Source organism: Drosophila elegans, unplaced genomic scaffold, assembly GCF_018152505.1.
Source record: "Drosophila elegans isolate 14027-0461.03 unplaced genomic scaffold, ASM1815250v1 contig_208, whole genome shotgun sequence".
In the NCBI taxonomy this organism is placed as follows: Eukaryota; Metazoa; Arthropoda; class Insecta; order Diptera; family Drosophilidae; genus Drosophila; species Drosophila elegans.
In genome coordinates, this window is record NW_024545578.1 from 3831646 (window position 1) to 3847158 (window position 15513).

At 45.8% G+C, this 15513-nt stretch overlaps 3 protein-coding genes across 6 annotated transcripts; 1 reads left to right on the forward strand and 2 right to left on the reverse strand.

Annotated features, from left to right (window-relative positions):
• Nucleotides 1-281: 281 nt before the first annotated feature.
• LOC108146416 (DDB1- and CUL4-associated factor 8) lies at nt 282-3434 on the reverse strand. The gene is made up of 5 exons (XM_017272419.2): nt 3074-3434; nt 2248-2983; nt 1220-2190; nt 907-1147; nt 282-748 (listed from the first exon to the last, which is right to left on the reverse strand). The coding sequence occupies exons 1-5, from the start codon at nt 3193-3195 to the stop codon at nt 488-490; spliced, it is 2331 nt and encodes a 776-aa protein (XP_017127908.2). The 5' UTR covers nt 3196-3434; the 3' UTR covers nt 282-487.
• Nucleotides 3435-3998: 564 nt separating this feature from the next.
• On the forward strand, nt 3999-8147 carry LOC108146193 (probable chitinase 2). The gene is made up of 5 exons (XM_017272106.2): nt 3999-4119; nt 5594-5714; nt 5794-5958; nt 6371-6876; nt 7359-8147. Exons 2-5 carry the CDS (start codon nt 5618-5620, stop codon nt 8034-8036), a joined length of 1446 nt encoding a protein of 481 aa, XP_017127595.1. The 5' UTR covers nt 3999-4119; nt 5594-5617; the 3' UTR covers nt 8037-8147.
• A 631-nt stretch (nt 8148-8778) lies between these two features.
• Nucleotides 8779-15166, reverse strand: LOC108146192. Of its 4 annotated transcripts, none has more exons than XM_017272103.2 (4): nt 14000-15166; nt 12345-12577; nt 11973-12156; nt 8779-11910 (listed from the first exon to the last, which is right to left on the reverse strand). In XM_017272103.2, exons 1-4 carry the CDS (start codon nt 14838-14840, stop codon nt 9731-9733), a joined length of 3438 nt encoding a protein of 1145 aa, XP_017127592.1. In that variant the 5' UTR covers nt 14841-15166; the 3' UTR covers nt 8779-9730. The 4 variants fall into 4 exon arrangements, with proteins under 4 accessions (XP_017127592.1, XP_017127591.1, XP_017127594.1 ...); XM_017272102.2 differs by having other exon boundaries at nt 8779-11913; XM_017272105.2 differs by lacking the exon at nt 14000-15166 and adding an exon at nt 12649-13099.
• Between the last annotated feature and the right edge of the window lie 347 nt (nt 15167-15513).

The window sequence follows — 15513 nt, forward strand, 5'->3', positions numbered from 1 at the left end:
TATGGCCTTACAAATAATAAAAATTAACTTAAATTTGGAAAGAAATATCAAAGTTTCTGTAATAAATATAAGTACATAACTAAGATTTGACAGGAAATACAAAAGCTTCTAGAACTTTCAGCTTATTGAATTTTAAGTAACTTTATAGAAAATTCGAAAATCAATTTACTCATTCAGTATTATAATCAATAAATATATACACTTAAGATCTAAATAGAAGTGCAGAAATGTACTTTGTCCGCTGTTTTTTTCCTAAGTATCAAAATAGTAAAAACTGTGAATCATTCTCAATGAGCATTTATTAAACCCGGTTTTTAATTAAAATATGCGCACTTATGTGATACGATTACAAATTCACAGCTTCAGAAACGCTTTCTAACATATGTATCATATATATCAGAAATTATACGCTGGTCGAGGAGGGCTTTCGAAGCACATCCACGCCTCTGATCCTGTTGCAGGATCGGGATAAGGATCGGGATCAGGATTACTGCGTGCGGCAGTGCACTCCTGGGCCATTGGTGTCGTCGGAGCTGCTGCTGCTGCTGGAGTCGGAGCGGTTGCTCCGGGCGCGTCGTCGCCACTCCGCGGCGCTGCCGGGATTCCCAGCGAGGCGGGAGCGGGAACCCTCCAGGAAGCCGCGGATGAAGTACTGGAATTGGTTAATATCGAAGTCACCTCTGTCCACAATGTTGCGACTGAAGTTGCGCTGCAGCGTCTGCTTCAGGGAATCCGAGTGGGGACCGCTCTACGGAAGTAATCGATGAGAAATCAATAAGAAATTTCATTTAAAACGAAATTTAGTAGGAGTATAAATAATAAATAACCTTTAGATAATATTTCCAGCACCCAAACTAACTTGTTTAAAACATTATGCATCATAACTACATAGTTAACTGAACCTACCTTATCAGGGCCATTTGGCGTCCAGATCTTAACGTCATGCTCCAGGCCAGAGGTGGCCAGCACCGGCATCCAGGGATGCGGCTCCAGGCAGTTGACCACTCCGGCGTGGTCGCCCTTCATGAAGTTGACGATTGCCTCCGTGTTCTTGTCCCAGAAGAAGATGTTGCCGCAGTCGCTGCCGCTGACAATGTACTCCGATTTGGGGCCAAAGAAGTTCACGCCCTTGATGGTGCGACTATTGCTGTGGGTACAAAAAAACAAAAACACGTGAGTGGCAAGGAAATTAAAAGAAGCATTACGCATTTTGACTTACATGTGACCCTCGTAGCAGTGCAAAAACTCGCCATCCTTGTAGTTGCGACTATCAAAGAGATAAATTCCCGCATCGCTGAACGAGGCCAAAATCTCGCTGCCGCTGTGGTTGTACACGGCGCAGGTAATTTGCGCGATCTTGTGCTGCTCAACAGCAGTGGGGGTCATCTCGTGGAGGGGCTTGGTCAGCTTGCGCTTGTCATAGACACGCAGCGTATCGTCCGATCCGCTGACGCAAAACTCCGGCGCAAACGGATGATGGGCGATGCTGAAGAGGCGCACTCGACTCCGCTCATTGGCATCGTGGTAGACGCAGCGCAGCAGTGTGGTGGCCGCATTGCTGGTGCGCAAGTCAAAGTGCTTGACGGCCGCATCCTCGCCGGCGCTCATCAGCTCGTGGCGACTGTGCGGCACCAGCACGATCTTGTGCACCGATTCGCTGTGTGTGTAGAGCCGCATCGGTTTGGTGGCACCACCCGACGGCGGGACGACGGCCCGGCGCACCTGGCCATCCCGGCTGGCGGCCACAATGTCCAGGCAGCCGGCACTGTCGATGAACTTGGTCTGGAATATGTTCATGCTGTGGCCGGAGTGAAAGCTGTGCAGCGGCTTCTCGTTCGCCCAGTCCCAGACGACAATGTTTAGGTCATCCGAGCCGGAGCAAATCAAGTCGCCGGCGCGATTGAAGTTCAGGCAGTTGACGCAACCACTGTGCCCGTTCATGCAGCTTAGCAGCGTCATCTGCTCCACCACCTGTCGCGAACCGTAGTAGCCCAGGCCAAAGCTCTGCGCAGAGGTATGGCCGCCACGCCAGCCAATCCGGTTGATTATGTTGTGCTCCCGGTGCATCAGCTCCTGCAAACTGTTGAACGTGTAAGCAGGCTTTTGCTTGCCCATCTCCTTGTCCACGGCAAAGTCGACTTTCTCACGATCGCCGGCATTGGCTTCCGTCTCGTTGAACTCCATCTCATCCTGAAAGGTTTAGGTGGGCTTAATAGGTATTTGGTTAGCTTATAAACACTGGCTCACCTCGGTGGTAAGGTCATTTTCACTAGAAAGGTCATAGCGGTGTACCATTTCGTCGTTGGAAGAACTTTCGTCGGCGGACGGTCCAGCTGGGGCCACCTGCCCATCGGTGTCGACGTCTGCATCCGCGCCCTCTGTGTCCTCCTGCTCATCCTGTTCGTCCTCCTCCTGCTGCTCGGGTACTTCTACGGAGTCAGTGCTGTCCGAGTCGGTCACCGTGCCCGTTAGCTCTATGTTGATGCGGCGATAGGAGCGTGTGGGTGGTATATTCCGCAGGTTGAACCTGGGCGAGGTGAGCAATGCTGCGGAGGATGGATTCTGGTCATCACTGTCCATAGTTAATATGGAATTGACCGTCTTTGGCTTGTTGGTGGCCAGCTCGGCACTGGCGGCATGCGGCGGTAATTGACACTCTAGAGAGGAGGGACCAGCCTGCTCCTCATTTGACTTGTCCTCGAGCTGCTCCTGATCCTTGTGAGCCTGGTCTTCTACTAGTTGTGCCTCTTCCGGTAGCTTCTTCTCAGACTGCTCATTTTTCGGCTCTGTCTTCTCTTTATCCAACTGCACCTTCTCCAACTGTTCCTTCTCCTTAGGCTGCTCAATCTCCTCCTGCTTTTGCTGCTCCATCAGCGCAAGTTCTTGGCCCAACATGTCGCCCTTTTCCTCTTCATTATTGTTGTTGCTTGTGATTGTGGTGCTGTTAATTACGGATTGGCTTGTGGCAACAGTTTTCTTCTCGCTGCATTCCGCGCACCCGGAAAAAAATCAATCAATCGGTTAGCCAAGCCGCAGAGCTTACTTAACCCTCGAGACACCACCACACACTTACCCACCAGCCTGCGCCGTGGTCTCTTCAATTTGGCCATCGGGAATCCGGGAATCCGTGTTCTTCCGCGGTCGCTTGCAGGCAGATGTGGTCCCGCTGGCCACACAATCCTCCTCCAAGTCCATTGCTGGTGCAGCACGTGCTCAAATCTCTCTGTCTCTGGCTGCGTTTTGTGCCGACCCGGACTACTTTTCTCCGATTTTCCGTACAAACGCAGTTGTGTTGTTTACGTCCAAAGCTCAGAGATGGCACTCAATTGATGCAGCATTAACCGATAGACCGATAACTTGGCGCGCTTTAGCTGGTCCGTTTGAAAGTCTTTAAAATTACGTTGGACTTTCCAGAGCCAGACAAGGGGGAACTAAAATGTTTGAGCTCTTAAAAATGTGTTTAGTCATACTGGAAATCATGCTCAGAGCATCCTAGTTTAAGTAAATAGATCGAGTGTAAAATAAAAAAAATGATGTGAAAACAAGCCGCGATTTATTATAGATATTTATGTTTCGAGTATTTGAATTAAAAACCTTAAAAAAACTAAAAATTCAACTTTTCATTCCAAAAAGTTCAAATTTAAAATCGGCTTGTCCCATAAATTGTACTACAAAAGTGCATAAGTTTTTACTGAACCTGCAAGATCTCTTGAACATATGTTTATAAACTCTTTTAAAGCTTTCTCTTGGTCCCCCAACGTCCTGAATTTTGACTCTTGGAAGTTTCAGGGAGAGATGTGGGGAGAGTGCTATGTGACGAGCGGGCTCTTTACCTTTTTAAAACCCTCTCTTCGGGAAGTTAATGCTCTTCAATTTTATGCTGAGCGCGACTTGTGCTCACCCGACGTCTTGGAATTTTGGCTGGTAGAGGGAGAGAGTGATATGTAGCTGGTGGATCGGGCGGGTTCGGCTTGAGTGGCTCTACAGAGCAGGAACCAAACATATATGTATCAATTTTCGCTGTGGCCACACCAAAGCGAAAGAGCCAAGTTTACTTCACACTCATAAGAGACCTTTCCTCGGCGGTAGTCGAAAAAGCGGAATAACGAGACAAGTTCGGTAATAAAAAATAGTGCATATATCGTACAGAATACTTAAACCGTAAATATTCGATACGCTGAACACGTTTAACGGAGTCACATATATTCCCTTTGTGCTGTGCTTATACTTATTAAAAAAAAAACAGTGAATGTACTTGTTTTGAGTAGGGTTTCTCCTCGGTTTTTGTACTCTTGTGTGCTTCTGCTAATTGGCTCTCCATTTCCTCCGCTGCGCATGCGCAACCTACAAAGTGCCAATAAATGGGAGTTCATCTCCCACCCCATTTGATGTTTATTCTCGGCTTTATGGCCTGGTTTTTTTCCCCTCCATCTCGATTTCAAATTCGTATTCGTACTCGTATTTCGTCTTCACATGTTTCGCGACTTTTCTGTTTTTTTTTTCGATTGGGGTCTTAAACTCGTGATGAACGCCAGATTCCGGTTTGCGCACAAAAAGTAATAAAAAAAAAAAAGAAACAAATTAATATGCATAAGTTTGGTGGAAAAAAAGCCGGAAAGTGAAACCGCTTTTGGCTTTGTTTTCCACCCATTTTCTCAGCGCGCAGTTCCTATTTTCCAGCTCTTAAAGTAAAACCAACTTTTAAGTGCCTATTCATGCCGTTTTGTTATCAGACCTCTGAGATATCAAGGCTAACTTGTTTTTTTTTCCCATTACAAAAAGACAGATAAAAACGGTCTAGAACTGCGAAAACCCGCTGCGGATCGCATGATTCACGGTTCTGCTCGTTGCACCAAAGATTCGCTGTTGACCAGCTTTTTAAGGGCGCACCGGCGAAAGTTGAGAATCAGGTTCCACAACCCACTCGAATTGCCAGTACCCGGCTACCACTTCCACTGCCATTATTAAATACAGACTGAAAAGAACAAAGCAAGTCTTTGATTACATTCCTTCCGATTTAGATTTTAAAATCATATTGTTGTGACTCATTTTTCGAATAAACTTTAATGCACTTTAAAAAATTGCTTCTGCTCTTCAATAAAATACGAACGACTTAATGTTACAAACACCTAAAGAGAAAAATATTTCCATGGATAATCAATCTTGGTTTGTTGTTTGTTGATTATTCAATTGAGTAAACATTAAGTAATTTAGCAAGCTGTAAAAAAATACGCTTAAGGTGATAAAATAAACTATTTTGAGCTTTAGCTGCTATTAACTTTTAAATATTTTAAAAAAATGTTGTAGTGATATTATTTGACTTTCGACTTATTTCGTTCAAAATAAATCTTAATCTTTTATAGCCTTTGCAAATAAAAAACAAAGCTAAGAATTGATTTTGTGCTAATCTCTGAGAATATGTAGAGGAGAATATATGCGAATGACTCTAGGGTTTTTCTAACTGTCAATTCGTTTGCCTTTCACTTTTCCCGTTCAATTAAAGCGCCAATTGAGTTGAATTGGAATTATGAGTTGTCACAACATAGTTGGTGGCCAGCCACGCAGAGCACTTAACTAGATCTTCTTTCTCCAGGAAAAAAGGAAAACCAAGCCGCAGATGACGCTGAATAAGGGGGAATCACCGCAGCTGTGGCTGCTCCTCCTACTGGCCTCCATTTCGGGCACTTTATGGGCTTCAGTGGCCGCTAGGACAGGTGAGTCCTTTGCCGTTGTGTTACCCGCAAAGGGGTTGCTAACCATACATAATTATAAATTTACTTTGTTTATTTGCAGGACCCTCCCATGATAAGGTGGTGGTTTGCTACATTTCCACATGGGCTGTTTACCGTCCGGAGCAGGGCGCCTATGCCATCGACAACTTCGATCCCAACCTGTGCACCCATGTGGTGTACGCATTCGCCGGTCTGGACCTCACCCAGGCAGCCATCAAGTCCTTGGGTGAGTTTCCGCGTTCGATTTATGACCATATGCAAATTTGAAGGGTTTCAGCTTTTTTTACACGGAAAAAAAATACAATAATTGCTAGTATTAACCAATTAACATTACATTTTACTTTTTAAAGTAAATAATCAAGAAATCAGTTTGTTAAGTTATTATAAGGTAATAATAATTTTGTTAATCATTTGATATTATACTTTATAAAAAAAAAAAAATTTAGGTTTATTTGTGTTACAACATTAGTTGAAACATAATTGAGGAAACTAAGATCGATGATCAGAATGGACCAGGATTTGATTAATTAAGAAATAAAAGAAATAAAAAAAACAAGATCGAAGATCATGTTTGGCATAATTTGAAATACTTATAATTTCACTATAAATAGTACTCTATAATTTTGTTTTCTGTGCAGATCCGTGGCAGGACCTTAAGGAGGAGTACGGCAAGGGCGGCTACGAAAAGCTGACCGGCCTGAAGCGCAGTCATCCGCATCTGAAGGTCAGCCTGGCCATCGGCGGTTGGAACGAGGGCTCGGCCAACTACTCCATCCTGGTGGCCAACAGCCTGCTGCGCGGCAGATTCGTCAAGCAGGTGTCCAGTTTTGTACGCAAGTACGGCTTCGATGGCCTCGATCTGGACTGGGAGTACCCGACGCAGCGGAAGGGAAAGCCCGCCGATCGCGAGAACTTCGTCCTGCTGACCAAGGAGCTGCGCGAGGAGTTCGACGAGCATGGCCTGCTCCTAACCTCGGCAATCGGGGCGGCTAAGAAGGTCATCGACGAGGCCTACGACGTGCGGCAGATCTCCCGCTACCTGGACTACCTGCACATCATGTGCTACGACTACCACGGCAGCTGGGACCAGAGGGTGGGCTACAACGCCCCGCTCTCAGCGGCCGCCGACGATCCGCTCAGTGTGGTGAGTGGAAGTTTCTTGTAGAAAAAACAATTCCCGGAATCTTTGATATTTTCCATAATTTAAACACTTGCTTTGAATCAATATTCTTTGTTTATAATCCTATAAAAATGTTGTGCTTTTTAACAAACTCGTAGTAGAAAATACTTCATATATAATTGCATTATAGGAATCCAAAAGATCACAAAACCTTTTTAGAACAAATTTCAGATAAGATTCTTTAGTTTGAGAAGTTTTTCATATAATGTTAAGAGCATTTGCTTTATACTTAAGTCAGTAAGGCATGGGAATGTTAAGATGGTTGTTTAATTCTCAATGTGGAGTTTATTTAGATTTTATACTGCAAAACATGACCATAATAAAATAAATATAAATGTGTCCTAAATATCCTTTGCATCATCAAAAATCCTTAACCCTGTTAATCTCCGGTATCCAGAGCTTGTTCTTAGTTTGAAAATCTATCATTAAAATTTTTGGTTTTACAGCAATTCTCCATTGACTACCTGTTGAAACTGGGTGCTCCGCCCGAGAAACTGGTGATGGGTCTACCCTTCTACGGCCGCACCTTCAAGACGGTGGCCGAGGGCAATCTGAACGACAACAGCGATGGAGTTGGCTTCAAGGGTCCTTATACGCGCGAGGACGGGTTTCTGGGCTACAACGAGATTTGTAAGACGCTGAGCAACCAAACATCCGGATGGACTCGCCAGTGGGATCCAAAAACTAGCCAGGTGCTGGCCAAATCGGAGCGGAACATCTTCACCCAGGAGGTGAATGTGGTGACCTACGACAGCTCGCGTTCCATTGCCAACAAAGTGCTGTTTGCCATGTCCAAACGACTGGCGGGTGTTATGGTGTGGTCCGTGGACACGGATGATTTCCTGGGCAACTGCAAGCTAGATGAGGATACCTACGACGATTTCCGTAAAGTGACTGCAGCGCCGCGTAGAGCTAACCAGAATTATCCCTTGCTAAGGACCATCAATGAGGCCACCGTTCTGGCCGCGGATGAGCTGGCTGTTCCGGAACCGCAGCCAGATGACTCCGAGAACGAGATCCCGCACGGCAGCATTGCGGATCGAAAGAATGCCGCAGCTTCTGTGGTCAGTTTGGGTCTGGTTTCCACCGCCATCTTCATGCTGCTGCACCGGATCACCCAGTGAGGAATCGGGATCGGGATTGGGATTGGGTCCATCCGGTGGCCATAGGCTAAGCAACACATCACCTTGTTTATGTAGTCATTAAAGTCCAAATTGTAATTTCTAAGGTAAAAACATGTTGTTTCTTTATCGTTGTGAATTTAAGACAATTTTCAAGGGGTTTATCAGTGCTGGAAACTTTTTAGTTATTTTATATAAACACAATTCTGGAACCGTTTTGGTGTTATTTATTCTTTACTATAAAAAGAGAAAAATCCATCCATTATAATTTGAAATGAATATTCATTTACCTATTTTTATTACCCCTTCAAATATTAACGTCCCACCAAAATCCATTATGTCTTAAATGTCTTAAGTTAAGTTTAGGTATTTTGATGGTATTAAAAATAAAAAATAGTTTTAAAGTCCATACTGTAATTTCGTGAATTATATACCATCAAGAAATGGATTATTGGTAGTAAAAACTAAACTTTTAAAGTGTTTTTATATTTAACACAATTCTGAAACCGTTTTGGAATTCTTAGCATTTAGAAAATTAATTAGATTTCAACCCACTAAAATTTTTAACCGCCCATTAAAAATCCATTGTTTTTTTGTTTTTGTTAAAATGTTTTGGTTATACTTGGTGTACTTCTTTAATAAATTTAACTGGCGCTCTAACATTTAACTAACTAGTCATATATTTGTATGTGTATATGGGTGTGTGTATACTGTATACACAACTATGTAAATACGCAGGTAAATATAACATAATTTGTATATATAATATCCATAGATTATCATTGCTACAATTTGTCAACATTCAATTCAATGCTACCATATGTGTTAAGTAATACAATATACATATGTGTTCTATGTAAACTATGCAAAGGATATCGCGTAAAATAGTTAAAGCAAAGTGTTTGGGGACCCCTTGGGACCTTCGATAGTTTTGGGAGAGAAAGAGGATATTTTTTAAAAGAATAGAGTTCCCTTTTTGGATGGCAAACATTACAAATGCGACGATTCTTAACGAAAGGTGGTGGCTCTATCGGCAGTGATGGGAGGTATATAGGGTATATACCTAATTAAATGATTGAATCTTATACCTTATGATGGATAAGAAGATTGAGGAATAGATTTTGTTTTGGTATTTTTGAATATTTCATCTTCGGGCTTTCAAATGGAAAGTATCTGGGCTATGGTTTATATACCCAAATAATTAAATGATACTTTAATCCATATGATTATTAAGAAAACTGAGGAATACATTTTGAATTTAGAGCTTATTCCATATGATACCTATACCATATGATATTTAGCCATATGATACTTATACCATATAATATATATACAACTTGATATTTATACCATATAATATTTATGCCGTTTGGTTTTTATACCATATGCTACCATATCATATGGTGTAAGTATAATATGAAATAAATATTATTTGGTGCTAACATATATAATCAGTATCACAATGTATATACACCATATATATAACATGAAGCTCGTATTATATGAAATTTATACCATATGGTACTTATACCATATGATACTTATACCATATGCCATATAAGAAGACTGAGAAATAGACGTTAAATTCAGTACTTGGCATCATCATTTGATTCCCCTTTACCCCCCATCACTGATCCTTAGAGAATATAATGAAGGTGAAACCGCTGCTAGACGAATACCTCCTGGTCGTCGGTGTCTCACAAGCGACCTCCATCCGAGGAGGACCAGTCGGAGCGCTCGGTTCCGCTGCCATAGATGTCCAGCTGCTCCCGCGATCGCGTCTTCGACTTGGCCTTGTGCTTGGCCTGCTGCTGCGATCGCTGCAGCTGGTAGGGATTGACACCCCGGTCGTTGATCACCTCGTAGTGCGAATCGCCGCCGCCAGTCGATGCAATCAGCAGCTCGTGGATGTTCTTGGTGGAACGACGATGTGCCTCCAGGCATTGCGATTCCGAGGAGTAGGGAAACGAGGCCACAAAGCTGGGCGACGACTGCTGACCTCCAGTTATTGTCGTCGTCGGAGCAGGAGTAGGATCACTGGCAAAGTTCGCCGGCGGCGGTGGCAGCGGCAGCGGCAGGGGAAGATTACCGGAGCAGGGCGTCGAGGGCGAGAGATCGGTGAACTCCGTCTTGGCCTCCGACTCCACGGAGCACATGCTCTGGCGCGAGATCTCCTTCTGCAGCTGCTGGTGCTGCTGCTGCTGCTCCTTCAGCGTGGGCATGTTCAGGTTGGAGGTCTCATAGTCATCCTCCCGCCTGGTCTGCGGAATGGGCAGTCTACTCCTCACGGAGTGCTCCCTGCCACGACCAAACCGCTGGGCCAGGTAGTCCTCATTGCTCTGCCCGCTGCTGTGGCTGCAGTTACTGTGCTGATGCTGATGATGGTGTCCCGGTGCCTGTGCCTGGTGATGATGGTGCCCTTGGTGCCGCTGGGCATTGTCATAGTAGCTGTCGTTCTTCACGGACATGTTGCAGCAGCTGCTCACGTCGGCAAAGTACACCTCGGACTCGGCGGGATCTGTGCCCACTGCCTGATCCTTGGCTATGGCTCCATTGGAGTCCTGATACCCACTATTCTCCACTCCCGCCGTTTGAGGTTGTGCCTGCTGTCCAGGATTTGTCTGCTGCGTAACCTGCTCTGCCTGCTTGGCAAACAGCTGTTGGACATTGGGTCGCGATTGCTGGCCGGGATTACTCTGTGGGCCAATGCTCTTGGCTCCAGTGCCCGCCTCCAGGCGCTTCTTGAGCTTCCTTGTGGGCAGCGTATTGGAGCAGCGTTCTCGCTCCCTGGGATTACCGCCATCGCTGTCCGATGGCGTGTTCTCGTACTCCGCCTTGGACTTGTAGGCGGCGGAGGAGCGTGTGGCCGCCACCAGGGTGCTCACATTGCCAGCACTGCTGAGGCCATCCATTCGCTCCAGAGTTCCAGATTGCACTTGCAGGCGTTGCAGCTGCAACTGTTGCTGCAATTGCTGCTGCTGCTGTTGCTGCTGATGCTGCAGGTTGGGATGCAGTTGCTCCTGGGTGAGGGTGACGGCCACTGTTCCAGGGTTCCCCACCAGACAGGCTGTGGGCTGCAGATACTGGTAGTAGCCACGACGAGCCGGACTATTGGGATCACTGTACGGCGGTGGAGGACCCCAAACTCCGTAGGGCAGGGCATTTGGCGGGGGCATGCCACCGTAGGCGGCGGCCACCACGGGCTCCTCGATCAGCATCTGGTTGCCATCATGGTTGCCCTGCATGGCCGTCGATGAACTGAACCCGTACTGGGAGTCAGGACTGGCGGCTGCCTGGCGAAACCTGCGCCCCGTGTCCGGAGTGGTTCGCTGCCAGGGCATTCGTGGCCAGCTCCAGCCGCTGTTGGAGCGACCTGCTCCGCGTTCGCCACTCCGGCAGCCACCCACTGCATCCTCGCCTCCGCCGGGATTCGGCGAGTAGAAGTTACCCGGCGGCTGGGCAGTCCAGAATCGCTGCTCTCCTCCGCCGCCTCCAACTCCTCCTCCTCCTCCGGCACCGGCTGCTGCTGCGGCGGCGGCCACTGTGGCCTCATCCCACGGATAGGCGGTAGCCTGCAGCGGCAGCGTCAACTGCCTATGGGCGTGGCACTGCTCGCAGCATCTACAGTTCAACATCCGGCCAGGACCCATAGCAGGAGGTGGAGCCTGACTGGCGTACAGAGATCTGCAACGCAACTCCAGCTGCTCCCAGTACATTTTCTTCCTTTCGTGACTCAAAAGTTGGTACACCAACATGCAGCTGAAGACCGCAATGAGTACTCCGGCCACGGACAGGCCAAAGATGGCCCTCAAACAGGAGTACAAGGAGCCATGGACCACGCCGCAATCCGAAAGGGAGTCGAACACCAGGCGCACTCCTTCTGAAAAGCATTGAAATTAGCCAGGAAGCTTAGCTTACTGCATCGTAGTAACAACTCACCCTTGTCCACCCGATCCACCTGGGATTCAATGAGGTCTGAGTAACAGGTGCAGGTCCTCGTCTTCTGGGCATATTCGCATTCCCTCAGCGCCTGCAGACGACTCATGTGCAGCACAGTGGTGGTCACGGTGACCAAAGCGCAGGTTAAGGCGGAAACCAGGCCACAAGCTCCAGATAACTTAATCTGGAGGGGATTTGCAAAAGATTAATAAAGGTTTACAGGGGGAATTTTACAAAGAGAAATTAGAAAGAGAAAGAGAATTAAAAACAGTTAGGATCTATTTGAAATATTTTAAAATCTTTAAATATAAAATTAATATATATTTTACTTAAGTTGGGCATTTTGTTCTCTGAGTGTAGTTTTATCCTTACCAAATAACTATAGCGATTCCTGCGCCTGGCCAAACTCATGATGCAGATGCCCGTGAGGATGAGCAAAGTGGCGGGCACAAAGGTGGGCACCGTCTCAAAGTTACCCACCGTGATGGTGTACGAATGGAGCAGGAAGTAGACGCCCAGGAAGAGTACGCCCAGCAGGCAACTGAAACCGCCGCAGATGAGACACCACACCACATACTTCTTGATCCCAGCTCCATGGCGATGTACTGTAAATTAAAGGAGAAAATTTAATTTAATAAAGATAATCGGAATGAAAAAAAGAAAATCGAATCCCAACCAGAGCCGCGATGATGGGCATCCACTTGGCCGGAGGAAGGCGGAGGAGCTGGCACCCAGGAGCAGGGCGGAGGCATGCTGTACTGGACGAACTGCATCACCGGATAGCCGTGCATTTTGACTTGGTTATACGTGGATTCCTTAAGGCAATTTAAAGAGTGTCATTTATGGCCTAAGAACACATCTTGGCGCTGGAAATTCCGGAACACGTTTTTCCCCGATTTTTGCACTCTTTCTTTTTTTTCTGTTTTTTTTTTTGTTCTCCGCAGTGCGAAACAGAAAAATATCTACACAGCCATTTGGAAGCTGAGTTGAGAAGCTGATGAGGATGAGTTGCCTCCAGTGGCAGCTGCGCGGAACAAGGAGACTGGAGTGGGGGTGCTCCGGGTGGCGGATAGAGCTAACCAAGCTGGGAGTGTGCGTTGCAATTACAGGAACGGTGTCAACTGAAATCCTGACTGACACTAGCCATAGCGCCAACCCCCCGAGCAAATATTTTGCACCAGCTCCAGGAAATATAGAGAGTGCTTCAAAGGGATAAAGAGAGAGTGAGAGAGAGAGCAGTGTCCTTCGGCGCAGGCGCAGGATGTGGATGATGAGGAAGCGGATGAGGAAGCTATGGAACCACGGAACCAAGCGGAAGCTGCCTTCGCAACGGGCGGCAAATCAGTGACACGAAATCTGTGACCCAGCGACTGAGCGGTGATTCACGCAGTAAAGAAGCCTCAGCAACAGCACTGACGCAAAATCAGTACACAAATCATAAGTGAATATAACAATACCCTTACAGACCCATTTAAACATTTTTTTTATTTAAATTAAGTCGCTTCATTAATCAAATTTGATTACATCACAAGCACCATGTTGATTTTTGCAATCACAAAATTTGTAAGTTTTTTCTTACACATGTTTTGATGGATTCCAAGGAAATTATCATGAAGAATACTTTAGAAATAAATTTCTTGTCGTTGATATTAACCAAGACTTCAGTGGAAAAAATGCATTTATATTGGAATTTTGTCAAATACTATTAAAGCACTTTAATTATTAAAGTTTAATGAAATAAAGAGCATAAAATAAGAATTTTGTTTTGAAGTTAATTAAAAATGGAATTTTAGAGTATTTTATTATATGTTGCAATACTAAAATAAATTCCAAAGTTTTCATTTGCTTTTATTTAGCTATTTAAGAGTCTTTCTTTTGTAATAAATGTATAAAAGAAGCAATTAAAGAATCTAAAAGATCATCATTTAAGGAAGGCATTTTACAGCATCTACAGATAATTTATAATACAGGGGTTACAAAACGAGTTTTTAAATTCCCCCTTATGGAAGCAAGTTAAGATCACTCACCTATGGAACCATTTGCATTGCTCCGTGGCCTGGGCGGTGGGCGTGGCGGCAGCGGTGGGCGATTATCGTCCAAGATCTGGGACTTGATGCCCGAACCAGGAGAGGCTGTCACTGCACCGCCTCCTCCGCCATCCAGCTCAGTGTCGTGGTATATATCGTTGCAACTATCACCCGTGGGCTGGGACTTGGGCGGAAGCTGACCCGCTCCTCCGCCAGATCGCGGTTTCTTCTTCTTGATCATGGTGCTGTTGTTGTCGGACTCACTGACCGTGATCTCATCCGCACCCAGCATGGCGTCCGCCAGCAGACTTCTCTTGTGCTGGGCCAAGGAGGAGTTGCCTCCAGTGGCTGGGCAGGTGCATTCCAGGTCGCAATCACAGCTCCCAGCTCCGACGGAGGAGTCCATCTGGAGCTGCTCCTGCTGGTGATGCTCCTCGTGGAGCGCCTGATAGGAATGATTGAGCAGGGATTGGGCGGACTGCGTTTTGATGGGGGAACTCCTGGCCGGATCCTGCTGACTGGGGGTTTGTTGGTGGACCAACACAGCCACGGCCATGGAGGCATTCTGGGCGGGATTGGAGGGCGGAGGAGGTGGTGCCCGGCCACAGGAGCAGGGACATTGGCAGGGCAGTTGTGGTTGAGGCAACTGCTGTTGCTGCTGCGCCGGATACTGGATATAATGATAGTGATGAGCCATCATTTGGCCAGGCGGACCAGCTGCTCCCAGTTCCTGTTCCCGTTCCCGTTCCCGACCAAGACCGGATTCCAAGGCGACACGTTGCAAGGATGCCGAGACATTTGTTGTTGTTGCTGCTGCTGCTGCTGTTGGTGGCAACTCCATGTTGCTGTTGTCCGAAAACCGGTTTGACCCTTTAACTTCATCCACTTCGAAGCGATCACTTATGCTGCACACTCATTTTTATTTTACCACTGCCTTCTGCTTGCTGGTCTCACGCTTCTAAAACCGAAATCCGATAAATTGGGCGAATTTATTGCTAAATTTGCAATATTTCGCCTGTATATATAAATATCGGATTAACATAAACAAGACACTACACTACACTACACACACAGAGAAAAACAAAAGACGCCGCCGTGGAGTCAGAGATTCACTGAGAGTGGAGATCAAGCGACAAACCGTGCTCGCAACTCAAACGCAACTGAGCGACCGTTCTGGTTTCGATCGCACTCGGATCTGATCGAACTTCGCAGATCGAACATACACTGGCAAAAATACTGTAAGACAAAAATAAAACTAACAACTAGCTAACTTGGATTTTACAAATTAATACAACCGAATTAGAAGTAATTAAAAAATACGTCAATTAATGCCAAAGGTACTTTTTTTATTAGTTAATATTTTGGTGATACAAAAAAATTATGGTTTTTAAAAATTAATGTTACTTACTTTGTCTCACAACACGGTAGAAAAATCTTTAAATTTGACTCCAAATAAAACAAATAATAATAATAAGCCCTCGTTTTTTCTCAGTGTAGGAGTTCGAGGCAACTTG

What these genes read in the sequence shown, in the direction of transcription:
- LOC108146416 (XM_017272419.2), bottom strand. Translation starts at nt 3,195, where the DNA reads ATGGACTTGGAGGAGGATTGTGTGGCCAGCGGGACCACATCTGCCTGC. An exon ending in CACTGCTACGAGGGTCACAT is followed by an intron (nt 1,148 to 1,219) that starts GTAAGTCAAAAT and finishes TTGTACCCACAG; the next exon opens with CAATAGTCGCACCATCAAGG. An exon ending in CGCCAAATGGCCCTGATAAG is followed by an intron (nt 749 to 906) that starts GTAGGTTCAGTT and finishes TTACTTCCGTAG; the next exon opens with AGCGGTCCCCACTCGGATTC.
- LOC108146193 (XM_017272106.2), top strand. Translation starts at nt 5,618, where the DNA reads ATGACGCTGAATAAGGGGGAATCACCGCAGCTGTGGCTGCTCCTCCTA. An exon ending in TTCAGTGGCCGCTAGGACAG is followed by an intron (nt 5,715 to 5,793) that starts GTGAGTCCTTTG and finishes GTTTATTTGCAG; the next exon opens with GACCCTCCCATGATAAGGTG. An exon ending in CCGACGATCCGCTCAGTGTG is followed by an intron (nt 6,877 to 7,358) that starts GTGAGTGGAAGT and finishes TTGGTTTTACAG; the next exon opens with CAATTCTCCATTGACTACCT.
- LOC108146192 (XM_017272102.2), bottom strand. Translation starts at nt 14,840, where the DNA reads ATGGAGTTGCCACCAACAGCAGCAGCAGCAGCAACAACAACAAATGTC. An exon ending in CAATGCAAATGGTTCCATAG is followed by an intron (nt 12,578 to 13,999) that starts GTGAGTGATCTT and finishes TTTAATTTACAG; the next exon opens with TACATCGCCATGGAGCTGGG. An exon ending in GGTGGATCGGGTGGACAAGG is followed by an intron (nt 11,914 to 11,972) that starts GTGAGTTGTTAC and finishes AATGCTTTTCAG; the next exon opens with AAGGAGTGCGCCTGGTGTTC.